The sequence below is a fragment of the Homarus americanus genome, unplaced genomic scaffold (genome assembly GCF_018991925.1).
Source record: "Homarus americanus isolate GMGI-L3 unplaced genomic scaffold, GMGI_Hamer_2.0 scaffold40856, whole genome shotgun sequence".
Lineage (NCBI taxonomy): Eukaryota > Metazoa > Arthropoda > Malacostraca > Decapoda > Nephropidae > Homarus > Homarus americanus.
Genome location: NW_024734615.1, coordinates 5,304,425 through 5,323,462, shown reverse-complemented (window position 1 = coordinate 5,323,462; position 19,038 = coordinate 5,304,425). Strand labels below are relative to the sequence as shown.

At 38.2% G+C, this 19,038-nt stretch overlaps 1 protein-coding gene across 1 annotated transcript in view; it reads right to left on the bottom strand.

Moving 5' to 3' along the window:
* The window catches only part of LOC121870391 (mediator of RNA polymerase II transcription subunit 16-like), a gene marked incomplete in the record, with an annotated part of 168,675 nt that overhangs the window by 95,510 nt on the left and 54,127 nt on the right, over positions 1–19,038 (bottom strand). The window contains 2 exon segments of the mRNA XM_042372215.1: positions 2,158–2,325; positions 7,853–7,978. Coding sequence (XP_042228149.1) covers positions 2,158–2,325; positions 7,853–7,978 — 294 coding nt within the window.

Here is a 19,038-nt window from a genome sequence, read left to right as displayed (position 1 = left end):
GCATTTAGTTGAAGAGAGTCTCAAGCAAGATGTTACCTGTGTTAAGAGGCTGGATGCCGAGCATTAAACTAGTCACTTTACCTTCAATTATGTTCAATAATTGTTAAAATGACTAAAAAATTGAATATTAAACTTTTAAACTTATTGAATAGTATAAACTTCTTGATATTTACTAAAATAGTAAGGAATTTAAGCCCTAGAACCGATTAATGTATTGGCGGACTGATACTAAAGCTGGTTGCCCGGTCAGTGCAAGCGAAAACATGTTGAGGTCGGTTCGTAGGAAATTCGTTAACCGAATTTTTGTTCGTTAACCGAATTGAAGATCCTTATGGAAGGCAGTTTGTTAACCGAAATTTCGTTAACCGAGGCGTTCGTTAAACGAGGGGTCACTGTATTGTCCCTGACGATTGTAGTAAGTTGAAGTTACGTAAATCCTGAGGAGTGCATATAACTTTAATGGCCTCGTCATAATCAATCAACTACTGATCAAAGTCTTTCTCTGCCCTCTCTAAAAATCGCCACATAGATTCTTCATCAACTAAATCACTGAATACTGATGCCGGCAAGAGTTCAATTTCATTATATGACTGAGTTATGGGCTCACTTTCACTGGCATTCATTGGGTCAGGCTCACTTTCATCACTATCAAGGTCAATGCAAGTCTCGTCACTGTCCACTTCTACCTCCTCACAGTCTGTATGTTCTTGTGATACATTAGTGTCACTGTTTGTGTTACCATTAGACTCACTTTCATCATTTTCATCTTCACTTTCATCGTCATTATTGCCGTCAGTGCATGTCACGTAACTCTGTACTGGAACACAGTCTACAAAAAGGCCTTGTGATGCATAGCAGTCACTTTTTGTATTATGAGTACAGGTATACCAAAATCACTATCACCAAGCATTCCTGGGGTGTCCACATGAGGATTGTCGTCACTAAACACACCCTCAGGAATAATAGACTCCTTAACCCACACCAGAAGGCCTGGCCTCACTCGAGTTTTGCTCTAATATCGGGCAGATATTGCACAACACTTCTCACACCCGTGGAACATGAATAACGTCAATGTTATGCCGAAAAGTTATAAGAAATAGCAGTGGAAAGCACACTGAACCTCTTTATGCTATACAATGTGCCAAAACTAACAAGGAGGCAGCATCTGGGTGCGCGGATTGGCAGAGGAGCTGTGACATAGCAAGGGGAAATCCATTGTGATTGGTTGCCTCAGGGGGTATGGTCCGAGGGAGGCGCGTTATCATTGGCTCGCGTTCCTCTCGCTCTGAATGGGATGTTGCCACCTTCTTTGACTGAGCGCACAGCCAGATACGTAGCTCGAGGTCTGAGGCGAAATCACACCTTATTTTTGAAGGACTTTCTTTCATATTTCTATTCTAGCTAGAGGGTTTACATCCAATGCCAACATGTAGAGGAAGGGTAAAAATAGTGATATCCATAAAAAAATGCATTTTGGCCGGGGTGTCGCTTCACCCCCTTCTAATGCTGAGTGCCTCAATTGATCAAGTGCACTGTAGTACTTTAGTGATGAATGATGAGGGAAGTATTTGTGGCACGCAGTAGGAAAGATTGTTGAGACCTGAACAGAACAGTTGCCATTTAAAAAATAACATGTATTTAAGGGAGGAAAACCAACATGTAGCAAAGGATTGACTAAAATTAAAAGATAATGTGGCATTTGGTTACATAAATTTAATTCAAAGACTTTTCTTATGGATATCTTTGTATATTCTCCATTAGTTAGAAAATCTCAAGATTATGAATGATGGTCTTGGTTCATGGGATTCGATATGGATTTGACTATTTTATTTAACAATTGGAACCAAAGTAGAATATAAATGTTGCAGCCAATTCATTCACCAACAATAATCCAAACGAAATGGAGGGCAGATACAGAAACGAAACATCTACGGAAACCCACAAAATGACTTGTATCTATAACATAGGGAAGTATTTGTTAAGGAGAGCAGGCATACCAACACATCATAATACCAAGGGTATACAGTCTGTTAATATATTTCATCCTGTGTTCCAGAAGGCAAAGTACAGCAAGGGTCATGATATAGTACAGGATCATATGGTGGACACTATAAAATTATACATCATACTGAATGACTGATTCAGATTGTACTTTACCTGTTGCATATTATCTCTGTTGATTGAATATATGAAGGCATCAGCAGTTGCAGCAGTTATAATGAATGGAAGCTGAGCACCAGGAGGACCTGGTAACAGATGTCGGGAAGAAGTACCTAATGTCACCACAGGGCTGTTCGAAACCCATTCTCCAACACATATCCATTCCTGGAAAAAAGTGAAATATAAGGAAATAATTTGTTGTGCTCTGTAACTCCAGACATTTACAAATGCCCCCTACAAAGTAGGTCACAAAGAAACTGGATTTACTTGGATACGTAATAACTTCTAAACTCTAGTAGGTGAATGTCTCCAGTAAATTCAAATGTATATGACCCAACTATTCTCTGGATGATAACAAATAAAATATACAGTTTTGGGGAAAGAAGAGTGTCTCCTTCAAGTGATTAAGACATTGTATACTGGCTTGAGAACCAATGTGAGAGTAAAAGGCATGGATATTGAAGAATTTGAGGTGAATTTAAGGGTTTGACATAAGCTCCCTTCTGTTTATCATGGTGTTAGAGGTGCGATCATGAAATTTTAGGACTGGTCTACCATGAGAATTGTTGTATGCTGATAACTTAGTTTGGACAGCCAAAAGTATTGAAGAGGTAATAGTGAAATTTAAGAAATGGAAGGTTGAAATGGAGTCACAGTATGAAGATGAAGGTGGAAAAAACAAAACAAAGTAATGATTAGTTGTGTGGGTGAAGGACTTGAGGTGAAAAGATGAAAAGAGGCATGTGCTGCCTGTAAGAAGGTGTTGCAATAATTCAATAACATGTAAAGAATGTGAAAGGTGGGTACACACGAGGTGCAGTGGTGTAAGGTTCCCTTCACACGAGCGTGTTTTCATGTCGCGTGAAAACACACAAGGTTTAAAATACAGCAAATCCTTACACTTCTGGACCTTTCAAATACCGGATTTCAGTTAGTCCGGACCAACATCTGGATGTAGAAAATTCCAATCCGGTTTCTCTCTCTCAGTCTGTATGCTGTATTTACTTACCCGCTGTCAAAATGGACCCATTCCGCATAGTCTGCTAGGCCAAGCTGTGAGGTGTTATGGTTGTTTTTCAACTCCTATTCTCGGGTAGATATAAGTAACTTTCTTCATTTATTTTTACGCAGTTACATGAAGACCATACTTCATATATGTTGTGAAAAAGGTAAAAGAAATAATTGTCCTAAGGGAAAACACATAACAGGAGGAGAGTTCAGAGTGTTGGGGGGCTAGGGAATCGGCATCCTAGCTGATCTTTGTTACTATGGTTAAACTGGGAGTGTATGCAAATGGCGGCTGTGTTAAACTTTCATTTGGCTTTTATTTACTGCAAATTCGCATTGATGCAGCAACACTATTTCTACCCACAATTCATTTTAAACTGAAATAATTCCCTAATTATGCATTCTATTGGCTCCACCACATCTGCCTTTCTTGTGAGACAATCTCTTAGGGCATCTCCTAATAAACTTTTCTGAAGTTAAACAATTGATTTACAGTAAAACTTCGTTAAGGCGGACCCCGCTAAGGGAGATATCACTTACGGTAAGCCAGACAAATTTATTTACCAAAAAATAGTTCAGAAGTTAAAAAAAAAAAGACAAAATTTGTTCTCCGATGACATATCCACAAAATTTCAAGGAACCAAGGCATCAGCACGCGGGACACAGGTGCCCGAGAGTTATTTATTGTTGTTTGTGGGAATATTATTTCATTCACTCTAGTAATGATACAATGTTTCATATTATATAATTATTGGTAAATGCATAGCTTATATAATTTGTTTATCACTGTGCCCATCACCACTTTCAATTTACACTACAAGATATGTATTTCTCCCATACGCCTGGCAACGGGAGTGAGTGAGTGACCGTTAGTTAGAGCGTTGTATGCTTTTATAACTCTCCTCCCTCTCTGCCATATTTCACTGGATTTACTGTTATTATTAGTGTTTACTGACATAACAGTGCGTAATAGTGATGAAACATGGCATTGTAGCCAGGTTAAACTCGTCACTGTAACCACCAGGCTACTGGGCCAAGCTGTGGTGTTATGGTTGTGAAGATATACGTACATAACTTTCTTCAGTTATTTTTACACAGTTACATGCACACACCTTCCTACATAAATATTGTGAAAAAAGTAAAAGAAATAATTGTCCTAAGGGCAAACACGTAATGGGAGGAGAGGGCAGAGTGTATGGGGGGAGCATTGCTAGGGAATCGGCATCCCGGCTGATCTTCATTACTATGGTGAAACCAGGAGTATGTGCAAATGGCAAAAGTGTTAAACTTTTAGCTGGCTTTTATTTACTGATTTGGCAATACAACCCTGTACAGTAATTTTTGTAAGTGTTATTCTTATTTATTCCTCACATTTCCTGGTACTGTATATATTATTTGAAGAAAACCATGGCTACAGGAGGAAAATATACACCAAAGTTTTTTCCAAAATACTTCCTGCAGTAAAATACGGTACGGTATTTTTTATTTTATTGCATTCACACCAAACTTTCATATAATTGATGTGAAGTCACAATGAGGGAGCCAGGGAGGGCTCCTCAGCTATCAGGTGGATCGAGGCCACTGCCACCACCACACACACACATGCACCTCACTTTCCACCCACCCACACACACCCATGTTTTTTATTTTTTCTTATTTTATAGTTTTATATTATAATAACTTTATTTCTAAGCCACATTAGAGTATTATAATGATTTTTCTACAACTTTCATAACAATAATGCTCCAGAAATGGTTGTGAAATGTGGCACAGTGTGTGTTTGTGTGTCTACTACTCTGTATGTGACAACACGGAACATTGCTGGAGTGGTGAGTCAGCCACTCCACACACTTTCACTTTCCACACAAACAACCATGCTCTTCATATGTCTTAGTTTGTAATTTTATATTGTATTTTATAGTTTTATATTATATCATCTATATTTCTAACCCACATTAGAGGATTGTAATGAATTTTCCACAATTTTTATAGCATTACTGTTGACTTTTAGTAGTTATGGAACATACCCTAATTTTCCCCATAAGATTAAGTACAGTTTATTTACTATATGAGGATTCCCATTATGCCGTGTTGTACACCCGACCTTCGCATAAAACGAAGGTCAGGTGTACTGTATGTATCATTTTAAGAAAACTCTTGTTATTACCCATATCAATAAAGTTGATGTACGTACAATATTATAGTTACGACGTAGGGAGTCGTTACCCCCTCTGTACAAGTCTCGAAGCAGAAACCACGAACAACCTTGGTTCACCTCTATTTGAATCATCCCTGTTGCCACTCCCAAAGGTTGGTGGGAAGCCAGCAGGGTGGTGTGAGGCAGTTGGCCACAAGCTACTCCACGCCTAGGTTGGCTGCTCCTCTGGGACTTGGCTGTGATCTTCAGTGTAGTGCCCCCTGTGTGTGTCCTCAGTGTGAAAGACTGTTGGGATTCCATTTCCCTAGAGCAAAAGAAGGCCGAGTATTGATAGGGAGAATAGATTTTCTTAACCACCTATACCGTGTGTATTGTTTCTCCCTACAAGCACGTTTCAGCTGGTTCCTCCCTCAAACACTTAAGTGGAATTGTAACAAGGTGGCATTGGCTGTGATATTGGTTATTCTATTAGTAGTGATCTTGGTATAGGTATTTGTAAATATATTTTTTAAGTGATGTGTACTAATTTCATATTGTTTATTGAAACATAAAGTGATTTTTTCTTCTTTTTATATTACGTTGTAAGTTTTAATCTTTATCAGTTAATTGTTTAAATTTGGCACATTTTTTTCATCGCTCTATACTTGAGATCGTAACAATTATGATTATCATCAATGCACATTTTCCCCCAGTTCATAGGGACATTTGAACACATCCGGACACCCTCTTCCCCCTAAGTGTCCGGAAGTGCGAAGGTTTACTGTACATAGAGTTGAATGGGACCCTTCACACAGGTGTGAGCGGGAAAAGTTCACGTGGCGTGCGCCGTCATAGCACACCTGTACTGCCAAAACATGCCATGAAAAAACAAGCTGAGCAGGTGGGACCTGGTAACATCACATGGTCCACAAATAGGGTACCACTCAAATGCCAGCAAGTCCTTCCCAATGTGAAGCCAGAATACCATGATCGGGCAATGTAGGTGATCGGCGAAAGTGAGGTCAAAATATCAAAGGACGGTCAAAGACATCTACAGTATGTGCGGTAATCAGCACGAACGATTTCAAGACCGCGTACGTAACGGAAAAGGTAAATGAGTGGGTGAAAGAAATCCACGCTCTCTCAGAGATTGCTAAAACTGAGCCACATGCAGCTTTTGCGGCATTCACCCATGGAGTCAAGCATGACTGGAATTACCTGATGCACACAATCCCTGCTATCGGACCCCTCCTCCACCCTCTGGAAGAAGCCATCAAGGTCATTTTTATACCAACACTAGTGAAAAACTCTTATTTAACCCCAGCAGAAAGGTCACTCCTTGCACTCCCACCGAGACTGGGAGGAATGGGATTGACTAATTCAGGGGAGCTTGCTGCCACCGAACATCAGAACACTGTCAAGCTCACAGTAGCCCTTACTGTTCACAACTTCTGGCAGGATAGGAACAAGTGCAGGACGCTTCTTCGCAAGACTGGCAGAGGTGCTATCTGAACAGAAGCAGCAGCCCAGAAGTTACGTTGCAGCCTGGCTGAGATGCCGAATGTCCTTCTCTCTGCTTAGGTTTGCATTGCTTTGCCTCAGGGGAATGAGATCTTTGGCCCCAAAAGCTGAAAAAAGTTGCTTATATTGACTGAGGCAACAGTCACTGAATGCCGCATAGATCTGTGGGCCCAACTAAGTCAACACAGCTAAGGGAGCTACTTTTGTAGTAGGATATTTAATCTTAAGGTAATAAAATGGTGGTGAAGGTGTGGCTATTGGGGGAGGCTGGAGGCCAACTAAACAAGAAAAAAAAGAGAGAGAGAGAGAGAGATGTTGTGTGTGTGATGTTGTGGTATTAATTAATGAATTAATTAATGGCCTAAGGTTAAAAATACTTTGAAAGCATTTGAGGTGGATGTAGGGTAGATGATGAGTGCCTCACATGTTACTGACCTGACCTGATGTTATGTAAGGTCACTCAATGTATATAAATCTCTCTCAGTCCCTGTAAATTCAGTTGCCTCTGAAGATGTCTTGAATCAAGACAAAAGCTAAGGTGCTCCACTGTTTCCCTATTCCTGTGTGGTTTTATCAAGTATATTACTGGGAACAGTTTCCTAAATACACCCTGCTAAAATGAGGGATGCATCTTATATGGTGTTTTTTATATCATTATTTATCATTTTTATACATTTAGCACATTCACCATTGGCTGAGACTGGATTATTTTGAAGAAAATTCCAAATAAAACAAACATTACCTAAGAGGAGAAGAGTGAGCCAGGTTTTAAGGCTGCATTAAAGGGTATAGCTGTACTAAATATCCATAATCTTTTCATTTTTTACAATATGTTTGGTATCTACAAGAGTAAAGTTGGACTTACAAACAAGCCTCAGGAAAGTAACTCGTTCGTAAGTGGAGGAGCTCCTGTACATACTACAATTTTTACCTTTTTGTTAAATCAATGCCCCATCAATCATGGTCTGCCTATGGTACAATACAGTATGTTGTGCTGTCCTAATAAAATAAAGTGTCTTTAAATACCTTAGTTGTAATCCCTGCTGAATCAGTCTTAGGTTTGAAGAGCTTAATAAGAGGACGAATTTGGTCTTGCAGGTGATACTTCTTAACAAGATGAGACATGCTGCATGTGTTAGGTGTACTGCTTGCCTGAAAAATAGAGGTACAATACAGTAGTCGATTGGTAATCAGTCTAGGCTGACAGTCAACTGGTCACAGATTTGAAGCCCAATTAACCCTTAAGCTATGGGATCATACATACAGTGATATCTCCATTAGCCAGAACAATTGGTGCAGACCACTTCCAGGGATGAAGGATTTCCGAGTAATGAGACGGCTTTCTCAAACCTGGAAAAATTCCTTATCCCGAGAACCTTTTCCGGTTCCTGGAAAAAGTTTCCAAGTGTTAAACTAAACCTCTTGCACAGACGCACACTAGCCCACTTCACCAGAATGTTCCTGGATGCTGGAGATGTTTTTCTTGAGTCGAAACTACTGGAATCCGTTAGAAACTTCATTTCTTTACAATAATAATCCAGAATACAGGTAACTTGCATTTTACGAGCATTTGATTTAAGCGTTTTTGGAATAAAGCGATTGTTCAATTAATACCAAAAGCTAATTAACGCACACCTATATTTGAAATAACGGGCTCAAGACAGTTTAAATTTGCAGCGCGTATTCGCCTGGTCGCCAGCAGTGGAGTCGCGTGTGATGCCTGGTGAGGTGCTTGTAAGTTGTTACTATAAAATTGCAGTCATATCAACATCAATGATTTTAATATTATTAATAATAATAATTATTATAATAATATAATACCAGGTTGACAACCCCTTATCCAAAATTCTGAAAACCTCTGAAAACCGAAAAAAAATTTGTGGGGGAAAATTTTTTTTTTTTTTTTTTTACAGGATCAGCCCACCCGGGCATAGGTCATGACCCACATCGGGACCTGGGAGAAAATATAATAGTATGATGATGATGATGATAATAATAATAATAATAATAATAATAATAATAATAATTATTCATAGTAAATAAAATGTATAATAAAAAATACACAAAAATAAAATAATAATGATAACAATAATAATAATAATAATAATAATAATAACAATAATATTAATAATAATAAAATAATAATAATAAAATTAATAATACCGTATATCTCGGCTTATAAGACGAAATTTGAACATTAAAAAAATCTGCCCAAAGTTAGGGGGTCATCTTAAGCAACAAATATAAAATTCTTACATCTTAAATATTGTGGTTTACTGTGTCAAGAGTGGTGATGGAAACATCGTAAGCCACTCACAAGGTCTTACCACTAATTATTTTATACTGAAACTTACGTTTGGCAAGCTGGATTCAAATTAAGATTACCGGTATATTAAAATAATAAAAATGTATTATAAACCTGTCTAACATACCCTGTAATAAACACAGCTGCTATCATCACACACCCCTCCCCATTTGCCAGTGAGGAGACAAGAAAGGGAAAGTGACCGCGAGATTGGGCTATTTTTAGCCGTTGAGGTGATCAGTAATGCATACCGGGTATCGGTATATTTACTGATAATAATATTTATCTCCTATAAATAATTGATTTAAAATTTATTTTTTTACAAAGAATATTCAGTAAATGAGTGCGTTAATTCTTGAAACTATCGACAGTTAATTACAGACGCTTAAGTGACGTCACTAGTGTTTACACTACACCAGCCGGTAACATTTGATGCCATTACTTGAAATGAATTGGCCTTATTTTAAGTAACTAACCATAAATAAATACAAAAATTAAAAAAAAAGATCAAAAACGAGAAATAATATACTGTATGTATGTTGTGTTGTCAAAGTAAGAGGAACAATTGAAACTGCAATTGTGTGTAAATGAGGCAGAAAGTCAGGTCAGCAACCTGGGACTTGGTCACAATTTTCGTGATGCCATATAGCAGCAGGGTCTACCATTAGACAACACATTATGCTTCCAATATCGCTACATAATACAACAACGTAAGAAACATTGTTATCCATTAAGCAACATCGGGAACATGGATGAAACACCTATGAACTTCGACATGGTTGGTAATCATACTGTTGATACAAAGGGTGCAAAAACAGTGTTCGTGAAAACAACAGGACACGAAAAGACACGGTTTACAGTAGTACTTTCATGCATGGCAGACGGAACCAAGTTAAACCCAATGCTAATTCTCAAGAGGAAAACAATGCCCAAAATCAAGTTCCCGGCTGGAGTTTTTGTTCACGTCAACGAGAAAGGGTGGATGGACGAACAAGGAATAAAGTTATGGATTGATCATATATGGTGTAGGCGACCTGGTGGCTTTCGAAAACAGCGTAGCCTCTTAGTATGGGATATGTTCGCGAGTCATTTAACAGAGGGAACAAAAACCAGCATGGCGAGGAACAACAGTGACATTGCAGTTATTCCTGGTGGATTAACTTCAGTTGTACAACCACTTGATGTTTGTCTAAACAAACCATTCAAGGACCGCGTTCGTGAACAATGGAACAAGTGGATGATCAGCGGCAAAAAGTCTTACACGAAAGGTGGGAATATGCATGCTCCCGAACTGGATGTACTGTGTGATTTTGTTATCAAGGCATGGAATGATATTAATGTGGAAACAGTTATCAAGTCTTTTAAAAAGTGCGGAATATCTAATTCAATGGATGGTATGGAGGATGATATGTTGTGGGAGGGCGAGGATGAAACAGAAGCCGAAGCCACGTCATCTGATTTGGAGTTTGATCCTTATGATGAAGCAGCCATAAATGTATCTCAGGATGTACTTGAAGAACTTATGATATCGGATGTTGATGATGTGGATTTTGAAGGTTTTTAATACATGATGACGTCAGTAATAATCATGTGCTAATAACATTTTTAACTTGTTGGGTAATTTGCTTTTAAAATATTGTGACTTTGTAAATTAAATGTGTGCATGTGTATATATGTATACATACAGTATATATAAATATGTTTGTGTAATAAATGTATGTAGTAAGTACGTAATATTTTTTCACTCAAATCCTAATGAAACACTACTGGAGAACATTCCTTTGTCGCAAAACAGTTTATAAATTAAAGAAAATAATTACAGTGTGTTTAATATATTACAGTATATTATAAATAAATAAATAAACAAATAATTCGGTAAATCTATTTCAAGTAAATGGAAAATAAGCAAACATGTTATTTACCAAGACGCGTCCCTCTGGCTCAGGGTGAGATGGAGGGGAGATAACAAGGCTATTTATAGCCCGTCTGAAGTGGCCAGTACCCTAATGCACCATAAATAATTCATTGAACATTCATTTTTTGTACATAGTATATTCAGTATATATATATATATATATATATATATATATATATATATATATATATATATATATATATATATATATATATATATATATTATATATATATATATATATATATATATATATATATATATATATATATATATATATATATATATATATATATATATATAGATAAATACATCGAATAATATTTTCGCCTTTATTCAAGATGTTCTTTGAATAAAGACGAAAGCTAAAATTGTTGTTTTATTTTCCCTGTATATATATATATATATATATATATATATATATATATATATATATATATATATATATATATATATATATATATATATATATATATATATATATATATATATTAAAGGTACCTCTACTTAACGTGGTCAATTGAACGCAGAGGGTCCTCATGAACAACAGAACATATGGGATTAATTCCAATAGAGACTGGCCCGAACCCCAAACTCCACTTTTTCCGACACAATACCTATGTTGTAGTAAAAATAACATCTAAATTTTATGATGGTATGCTCACACAATTAATATTTAAGAGAAATACAGTCGCTGGTTAATGTCCATTCAAATAATGGACTCAACTCCCCCCCCCTCTTCACCATTACACCCACTGGGTTTCTTTCCCTCTAGAGAAATTCTTTGGGGAAAACCAAATTTTAATAAATAATACCTCAAACTAGTTAGGATAATACACTGACATTGCTGGATTCTTGTAAGATTAGAATATTTTGAATATAAATGTCATATTTTGCACAAAGATAAATATAAGTTACATTTAGAGAAAAATTTTTATCCAAAATTGTATACTAATGAAAAATATATGATGTTTATATTCAAAAAATGGACTCAAATTACAAGCAAATCTAAATTTCATATTCTCAATTATGTAATTGGAAGAAATTTTATGAGCTAAAACAAATATCTTCAGTTAATAAAAAAAAAAATAATCTTCACGACACTATCTATCAATCAAAGTACCCCACCTTGCCTCCTCCCCTCTTCCAACCGCGCGGTCAGTCCCAACCCTCCCCCCACCCCCCACCAATCCTCCCTTCCAGAGTTTTTAACATTTAGTATTAAATAATACCTCAGATTAAAGTTAGGATAATATAATTGACATTGCTGGATTCCTTGTAAGACCAGGAATATTTTGAATATAAATGTCATATATTTTGCACAAAAGATAACATAGTTACCTAGAGAAAAATTTTTATCTAAAAATTGTATGTTTAATGCAAAATATATGATGTTTATATTCAAAATGATCACCAAATTATAAGAATTCCAGCAATGTAAATTATATTCTGACCGGGTAATTTGTAAGAATTTTATGAGCTAAAACAAATATCTTCAGTTAATAAAAAAAAAAATAATTCTTCACGGGGTAACAGATGGTCGGTCGGTCCCTCCCTCCCCCCCCACCAACCGTCCCAAGGAGATGTGTGGGATAACCACTAAATTTTAATAAATAATACCTCAAACTAAAGTTAGGATAATATAATTGACATTGCTGAATTCCTTGTAAGACCAGGAATATTTTGAATATAAATGTCATATATTTTGCACAAAAGATAACATATGTTTATATTCAAAATGATCACCAAATTATAAGAATTCCAGCAATGTAAATTATATTCTGACCGGGTAATTTGTATGAATTTTATGAGCTAAAACAGGCAGTCAGGTAGGTGGCGTGGTGGGGCAACTAAAATAGCATCTCGAGCTGACACTCACCGCATATGTGGAAAAAAACTGTTAAGTGAAAGTTATGAAATATATATATATATATATATATATATATATATATATATATATATATATATATATATATATATATATATATATATATATATATATATATATATATATATATATATATATATATATATATATATATTTGTGTAATAAAAGTATGTAGTAAGTACATACCGGTAACCTTTTTCACTCAAATCCTAATGAAACACCACAATTAGAATACAGTGGTTGCTGTTGAACCACCTGTTGTATAAATAGTCGGAACACAGTCACACCACCGAGACGAGGGAACACTCCCACCACCGATCGTCTCGTGCGAAGCAAGCGTATAAATGAAAGAAAATACTTGCAGTGTGTTTAATATGTTACAGTATATTATAAATAAATAAATAAACAAATAAATCGGTAAATCCATTTCAAGTAATTGGAAAAATTTTACTCGACACCGACATTAGTTCCAGTTACCGGTAAATAGCAGACGCTTCAGTGACATCACTAGTGTTTACACTACACCAGCGGGTAATGTTTGATGACATTACTTGAAGTGAATTGGCCTTATTTTAAAAAACCAAGGATGGTTGGTAAAGGACTACTGAGTCAGTGGGTAAGTGTCACATTTGGGGTACTGGTCCTATACAGCAAATAGAGCTCAAAAGCTACTTTTTAAATGGAAATTTGGGGGGGCCGTCTTATGCACCCCGACGCCTTATAGGCCGCGATATACGGTAATAATAATATTAACAATAACACTGTAATAATAAAATAATAATAATAATAATAATAAAGAAATACAAGAATGAAAAAAAAGATCAAAAGTGAGAAACATGACCTAGACCTATGAATTATTATTATTATTATAATTATTACAGTCAACCCTCACTTTACGCGGTCCCACATTCCGCGTTTCCACGTTTACGCGGTACCCTGCCAAAACCCGGGATGCTCACATTCCGCGGTGCGTGTACCCCTTTACGCGGAGAACGGCTGGCGAGCCGCGCCATTTTTGGATCCAAACCTCCCGCCATCTGCCATGTTGTGTAAGCGGCGCGAGCAGGGTGCGCACAAGGTCGCCCAGTCATCAAAACATTACCGAGTTCTTCACCCGCCACCCACCACAGCCGGCCCAAGTCAGTGATAGTGATAATTATAGTGAGGATATGGACTTATATGGACTTTGAGGGGCTTGGCAAAGAGGCCCTGCAAGCCTCTGTGGTGGATAGTGATACAATTGATACAAGTGATACAGGTGAGGGCCAATAATCTGTCCTCTGCCTCGGAACCAAACCCCCATCCCCGTGTGCCCAGCCATCTTTTCTACTAATGTAAGTGTTAAAAAACCTAATATTATCGATATTTCTCTTAATTATTAATTGTGTGTGCATACCATCATAAAATTAAGAAGTTATTTTTACTACAACGTAGGTATTGTGTCTGAAAAAGTGGAGTTTGGGGGTCAGCCCGGTCTCTATTTCAATTAATCCCATATGTTATGTTGTTCACTTTACACGTTTCTCACTTTCCGCGGTACCCTGTGGGTTATATTAACCGTGTAAAGTGAGGGTTGACTGTATTATATTTTAGCCCCCCAGGCCCCAATGTGGGTCAGTGACCTGTGCCCGGGTGGGCTGATCCCTGTAAAAAAAAATAAAAAAAAAATAAAAATAAATAAATAAATAAATAAAAGAACCCTAACCTAACCATCCTGAAATGCGAAAAATTACGAAATCCGAAATGCATCTGGCCCAAAGGATTTCGGATAAGGGATAGTCAAATAAAGATTATTACTACTAATGATGAAAACAATGATGATAATGAAGTATTCTGTACAACAACTGTGACGAGGTCCAGCAAGCTGACCGCGCGTCGCTTTCTCAGTTCACACCAGCACTATCTTTTCTCTGTGCTCTCATTTGCATTGTGTGTTTATCACGTACCTTTTTAGTGTTAAACGCTGTTTTCTCCATTGAGCATGTCTGGAAAACGTCCAACTGCCTCCTCTGGGGCGCCTAAAGCTAAAAAGGCACGAAAAGCAATCACAATGGACGTGAAATTAAATGTGATCGCCTGCCTTCAGAGAGGAGAGCGTGTGTCGGAGGTTGGCCACGTGCTTGGTTTAAGTGAGAGCACTGTTTGTAACCTGTGTGGTATATGATGGTTCCCCTAACCTGTACTATTTACATTGATTCTTATGCGAAAATTATGTTTAATTTATGTGTTTTTTATTTAAGCGGTGGTTTTCAGGAACGTAACCCCTGCGTAAAACGAGAGATGTGTGTAGCTTACCTAAAAGTTTGGTTAAATAAATATATTTAAAATTAAAAAAATCTATAGGATACGGGCATGAATGAAGCTGTGTTACAACAAACACTGTTATTTTCCACTCCCATGGAGCTGTGGGGGATTAGTGGGGTCTCATGTAACTAATCTGACCTGATGCAATATCAGGTGGAGGTAGAATGGGGGATCAGTGTTCTCATATTACTGACCTGATGTAATGTCACGTCACCCTTTCTTGGATGAAGGATTAGTGGGTCTCATGACCTGAAGATATCTTGAATAAATACAAAACCTAAAGAATTTTTAGAGATATTGTGGTAAGTACAGATATAAGTATAAATGAGCAATGTTGTATCCCTTCAACATTACGTTACATAACATTTTAAAAAATGGAGCGAGAAAGCAGAAAGGTGTGGGTGATTAGAGAGATGGAGTGGAAATGAGTGTTGCCAAGCACTCCTCAACAGCTGATATTTAACTCGCTGCCATGCAGTCTCACACACGCAGATGTGTCATACAATAAGACCTTTACTCCTTATGCTTGTTGTCTTAATTCCTGTGTGTGTGTGTGATAATGATAATGATAATGATGATGATAATAATAATAATAATAATAATAATAATAATAATAATAATAATAATAATAATAATAATAATAATAATAATAATAATAATAATAACAACAACAAACGGTTTATTGAAAAAGTTTTGCAAGTTCTGCAGCCCGAAGGCTGAAAATATACATTGGACATAAATGACTTATTACATACATTGGTGGAGTAACAAAAGCCTTCATTAGAGAAAGGTAACGGAACATACAGTGAACATACAAAATAATGTTTACAGAGGAGGTCACGTAGATCATGTGAGCTGAGGTGTTGAACAGCAGACATGTAGTGTAGTAACTCCCTCACAGATGGCGTTATGAGGGGCATCACGTGGAGTAGTAGTTCCCTCACAGTTGGTGTTATGAGGGGCTTGACGTGGTGTAGTTATTCCCTCACAGATGGTGTTGCGAGGGGCCTGATGATGTAGTAATTCCCTCACAGATGGTGTATGAGGGGCCTGATGATGTAGTAATTCCCTCACAGATGGTGTTATGAGGGGCCTGATGTGGTGTAGTAATTCCCTCACAGATGATGTATGAGGGGCCTGATGTGGTGTAATAATTCCCTCACAGATGGTGTTATGAGGGGCATCACATAGCGTAGTAATTCCCTCACAGATGGTGTTATGAGGGGCATCACGTGGTGTAGTAATTCCCTCACAGATGGTGTTATGAGGAACCTCACATGATGCTGTAGCAGCTCATTCACTACGTGGTGTCGTAGCATCATGGGGACACCACGTGGTCTGTTGTCACAGGACCTCACTCACTTAAGTGAGTGAGGTGTGGTCACAGGCCTCCCTATCGTGGAGTCTCAGGGGAATTATCACTGGGTACCTGGGACCTCGCTGTGTGAAGGTTAGCTTGGGTAAGACTCAACTGTAACTGCCGAGTTGTTTTTCACTGACTTAAGCACTGTTCACTATTCAACACTGGTTCCATTCCTTTCCCAAATGAAATAGTAACTTCTGGCGAGAACTTATTGATATTCCGGTGGGGAGGAGGGTTCAGCGGAGGGAGTTGGTATGGGCCAACATAATAGTTGACGTGGCTGCTGCTGAGCAGCAGCAGGTGCGTCTTGACCCGCCGGTGGTCAAGGATGAAGAGAGTGAGGTACTGTGACACCACCCCACACCACACGGTGTCTCATGACTGTGTGTGCGTGCGTGCGTGCGTGCGTGTGTGTGTGTGTATGTAATAATAATTATTAATGGTTTATAAAAAGTTCTGCAGCCCGAAGGCTGAAAATATACAATAGACAAAAATGACTTATTACATACAGAGACATGGAGTAGGTGGGTCGTTTAACAAAAGCTTTCATTACTAAATGGAAAAGGAACATGAATTAAACATACAAGTTATTAGAGTTTACAGTTGATGGCTCGGGCCGTTTTCTTGCCATACTGTAGGTCACGTAGGCCATGTGGTTCAGTAACTCTTCCATAGGTGTTGACATGAAAGACCTCACATGGTTATGGAGACACCGGGTGGTGTGGTGTTCACGTGGTGTAGTAACTCGTCCATAGGTGCTGATATGAAGGACCTCACGTGGTCATGGAGACACCGTGTGGTGTGGTGTTCACGTGGTATAGTAACTCATCCTCGGGTCTTGACATGAAGGACCTCACGTGGTCATGAGACACCGTGTGGTGTGGTGTTCATGTGGTATAGTAACTCATCCTCGGGTCTTGACATGAAGGACCTCAGGTGGTCATGGAGACACCGCATGGTGTGGTGTTCACGTGGTATAGTAACTCATCCTTGGGTGTTGACATGAAGGACCTCACGTGGTCATGAGACACCGTGTGGTGTGGGGTGGTGTCACAGTACCTCACTCTCTCTGCTAGGTGGTGTTGTGTTATCTCGTAGTCAGGTGTAAAGCCGATCCACTGTTGTTACCAGGGTGGAGTGATTAACACCGCCTGGTCAGAAGATGGTGGTCAGTTTCCAGGGGTGCTTATCTCACTGGTGGGTCACTGCTCTCACTGGTACAGGGTACTATCTAGTGCTGAATTCACTGGCTTAAACACTGTTCATCACTGTTCAACACTGATCCCACTTCTTTCCAAAACGAAATTGTCACTTTTGATTATGTTGATATCCCGGTGGTGAAGATGGGTCGGGGAGAGGGACTTGAGGAATGGGCCGAACATGGCCAAGGGGGGCAGCTGTGCATCAGGAGCAGCGCCTGACAGGTCTTGACCCTCCAGTGGTCAAGGATGTAGTGTGTGTGTGTGTGTGTGTGTGTGTTGTAGAGGTGTGTGTGTGTGTGTGTGTTGTAGAGGTGTGTGGGTAGTGATGGAGGGTGTGTAGGTGGTTGTTGGAGGGTGGTGTTGGTGGTTGTTGGAGGGTGTGTTTGTGTGTGATGTATGGGTGGTGTTGGTGTATATTGATGGAAGCGAACTTTTTTGGGGGGGGGGGTGTAAGGGTCGCATGGTCAGTCCCCTCCTTCCTCACTCAAGTGTGGCTAATTGTGATAGGGAGAGGAATTTCATACTATAATGATCCTTAATGAATTTTCCACGAAATGTTTCCAATAAGATATCCTTAAACGAAATATTTCTATATGATAGTGATGGGAATCCCATTCTTTTATTAAAAAATGTAAGAAATGTTGATACCAGCATCAGTAAAATCAGTTCTACTTTCATCAGACACCATTTTTTCTATCAAAATAATCCTGAATACTTTATCTAAAAGTTTGATTAAATAAATATATTTAAAAAAACAAAAGCTCTATATGATATGAGCGTGAATAGAGCTGTGATACTTTTATCCTCTTCTCACTGATCGGCTCGTTAGTCACTTGGGCGATTGGTCACGTCTGTTACTCACTGCTGGCAAGTGTTCTTGTGTACTGTATATATTGTACTCCAGCAGATCCTGTCATCTTTAGCCTAGAATAGGCAGACACTTCACTCAGTTGACTGTATTACATAACTAATAATATCTTAATACAGGTTGAACCTCCCTAATCCGGCACCCTTTGGACCTGACCAGTGCCGGACTATAGAATTTTCCGAACCACAGGTGGTCTTTGTAAAATACATAGTATTATATTGATGCGCCTCATATTTAAAATTTTGCGCCTAATGTTTCTCTGGGCACGCTGCACTGTCCTAAGGGCAAAACTGTACTGTACATGTACTCAAAATAATGTACTAAATGATTACTAAAATTTTTGTCTAGTGCAAACTACTGTATAGCACT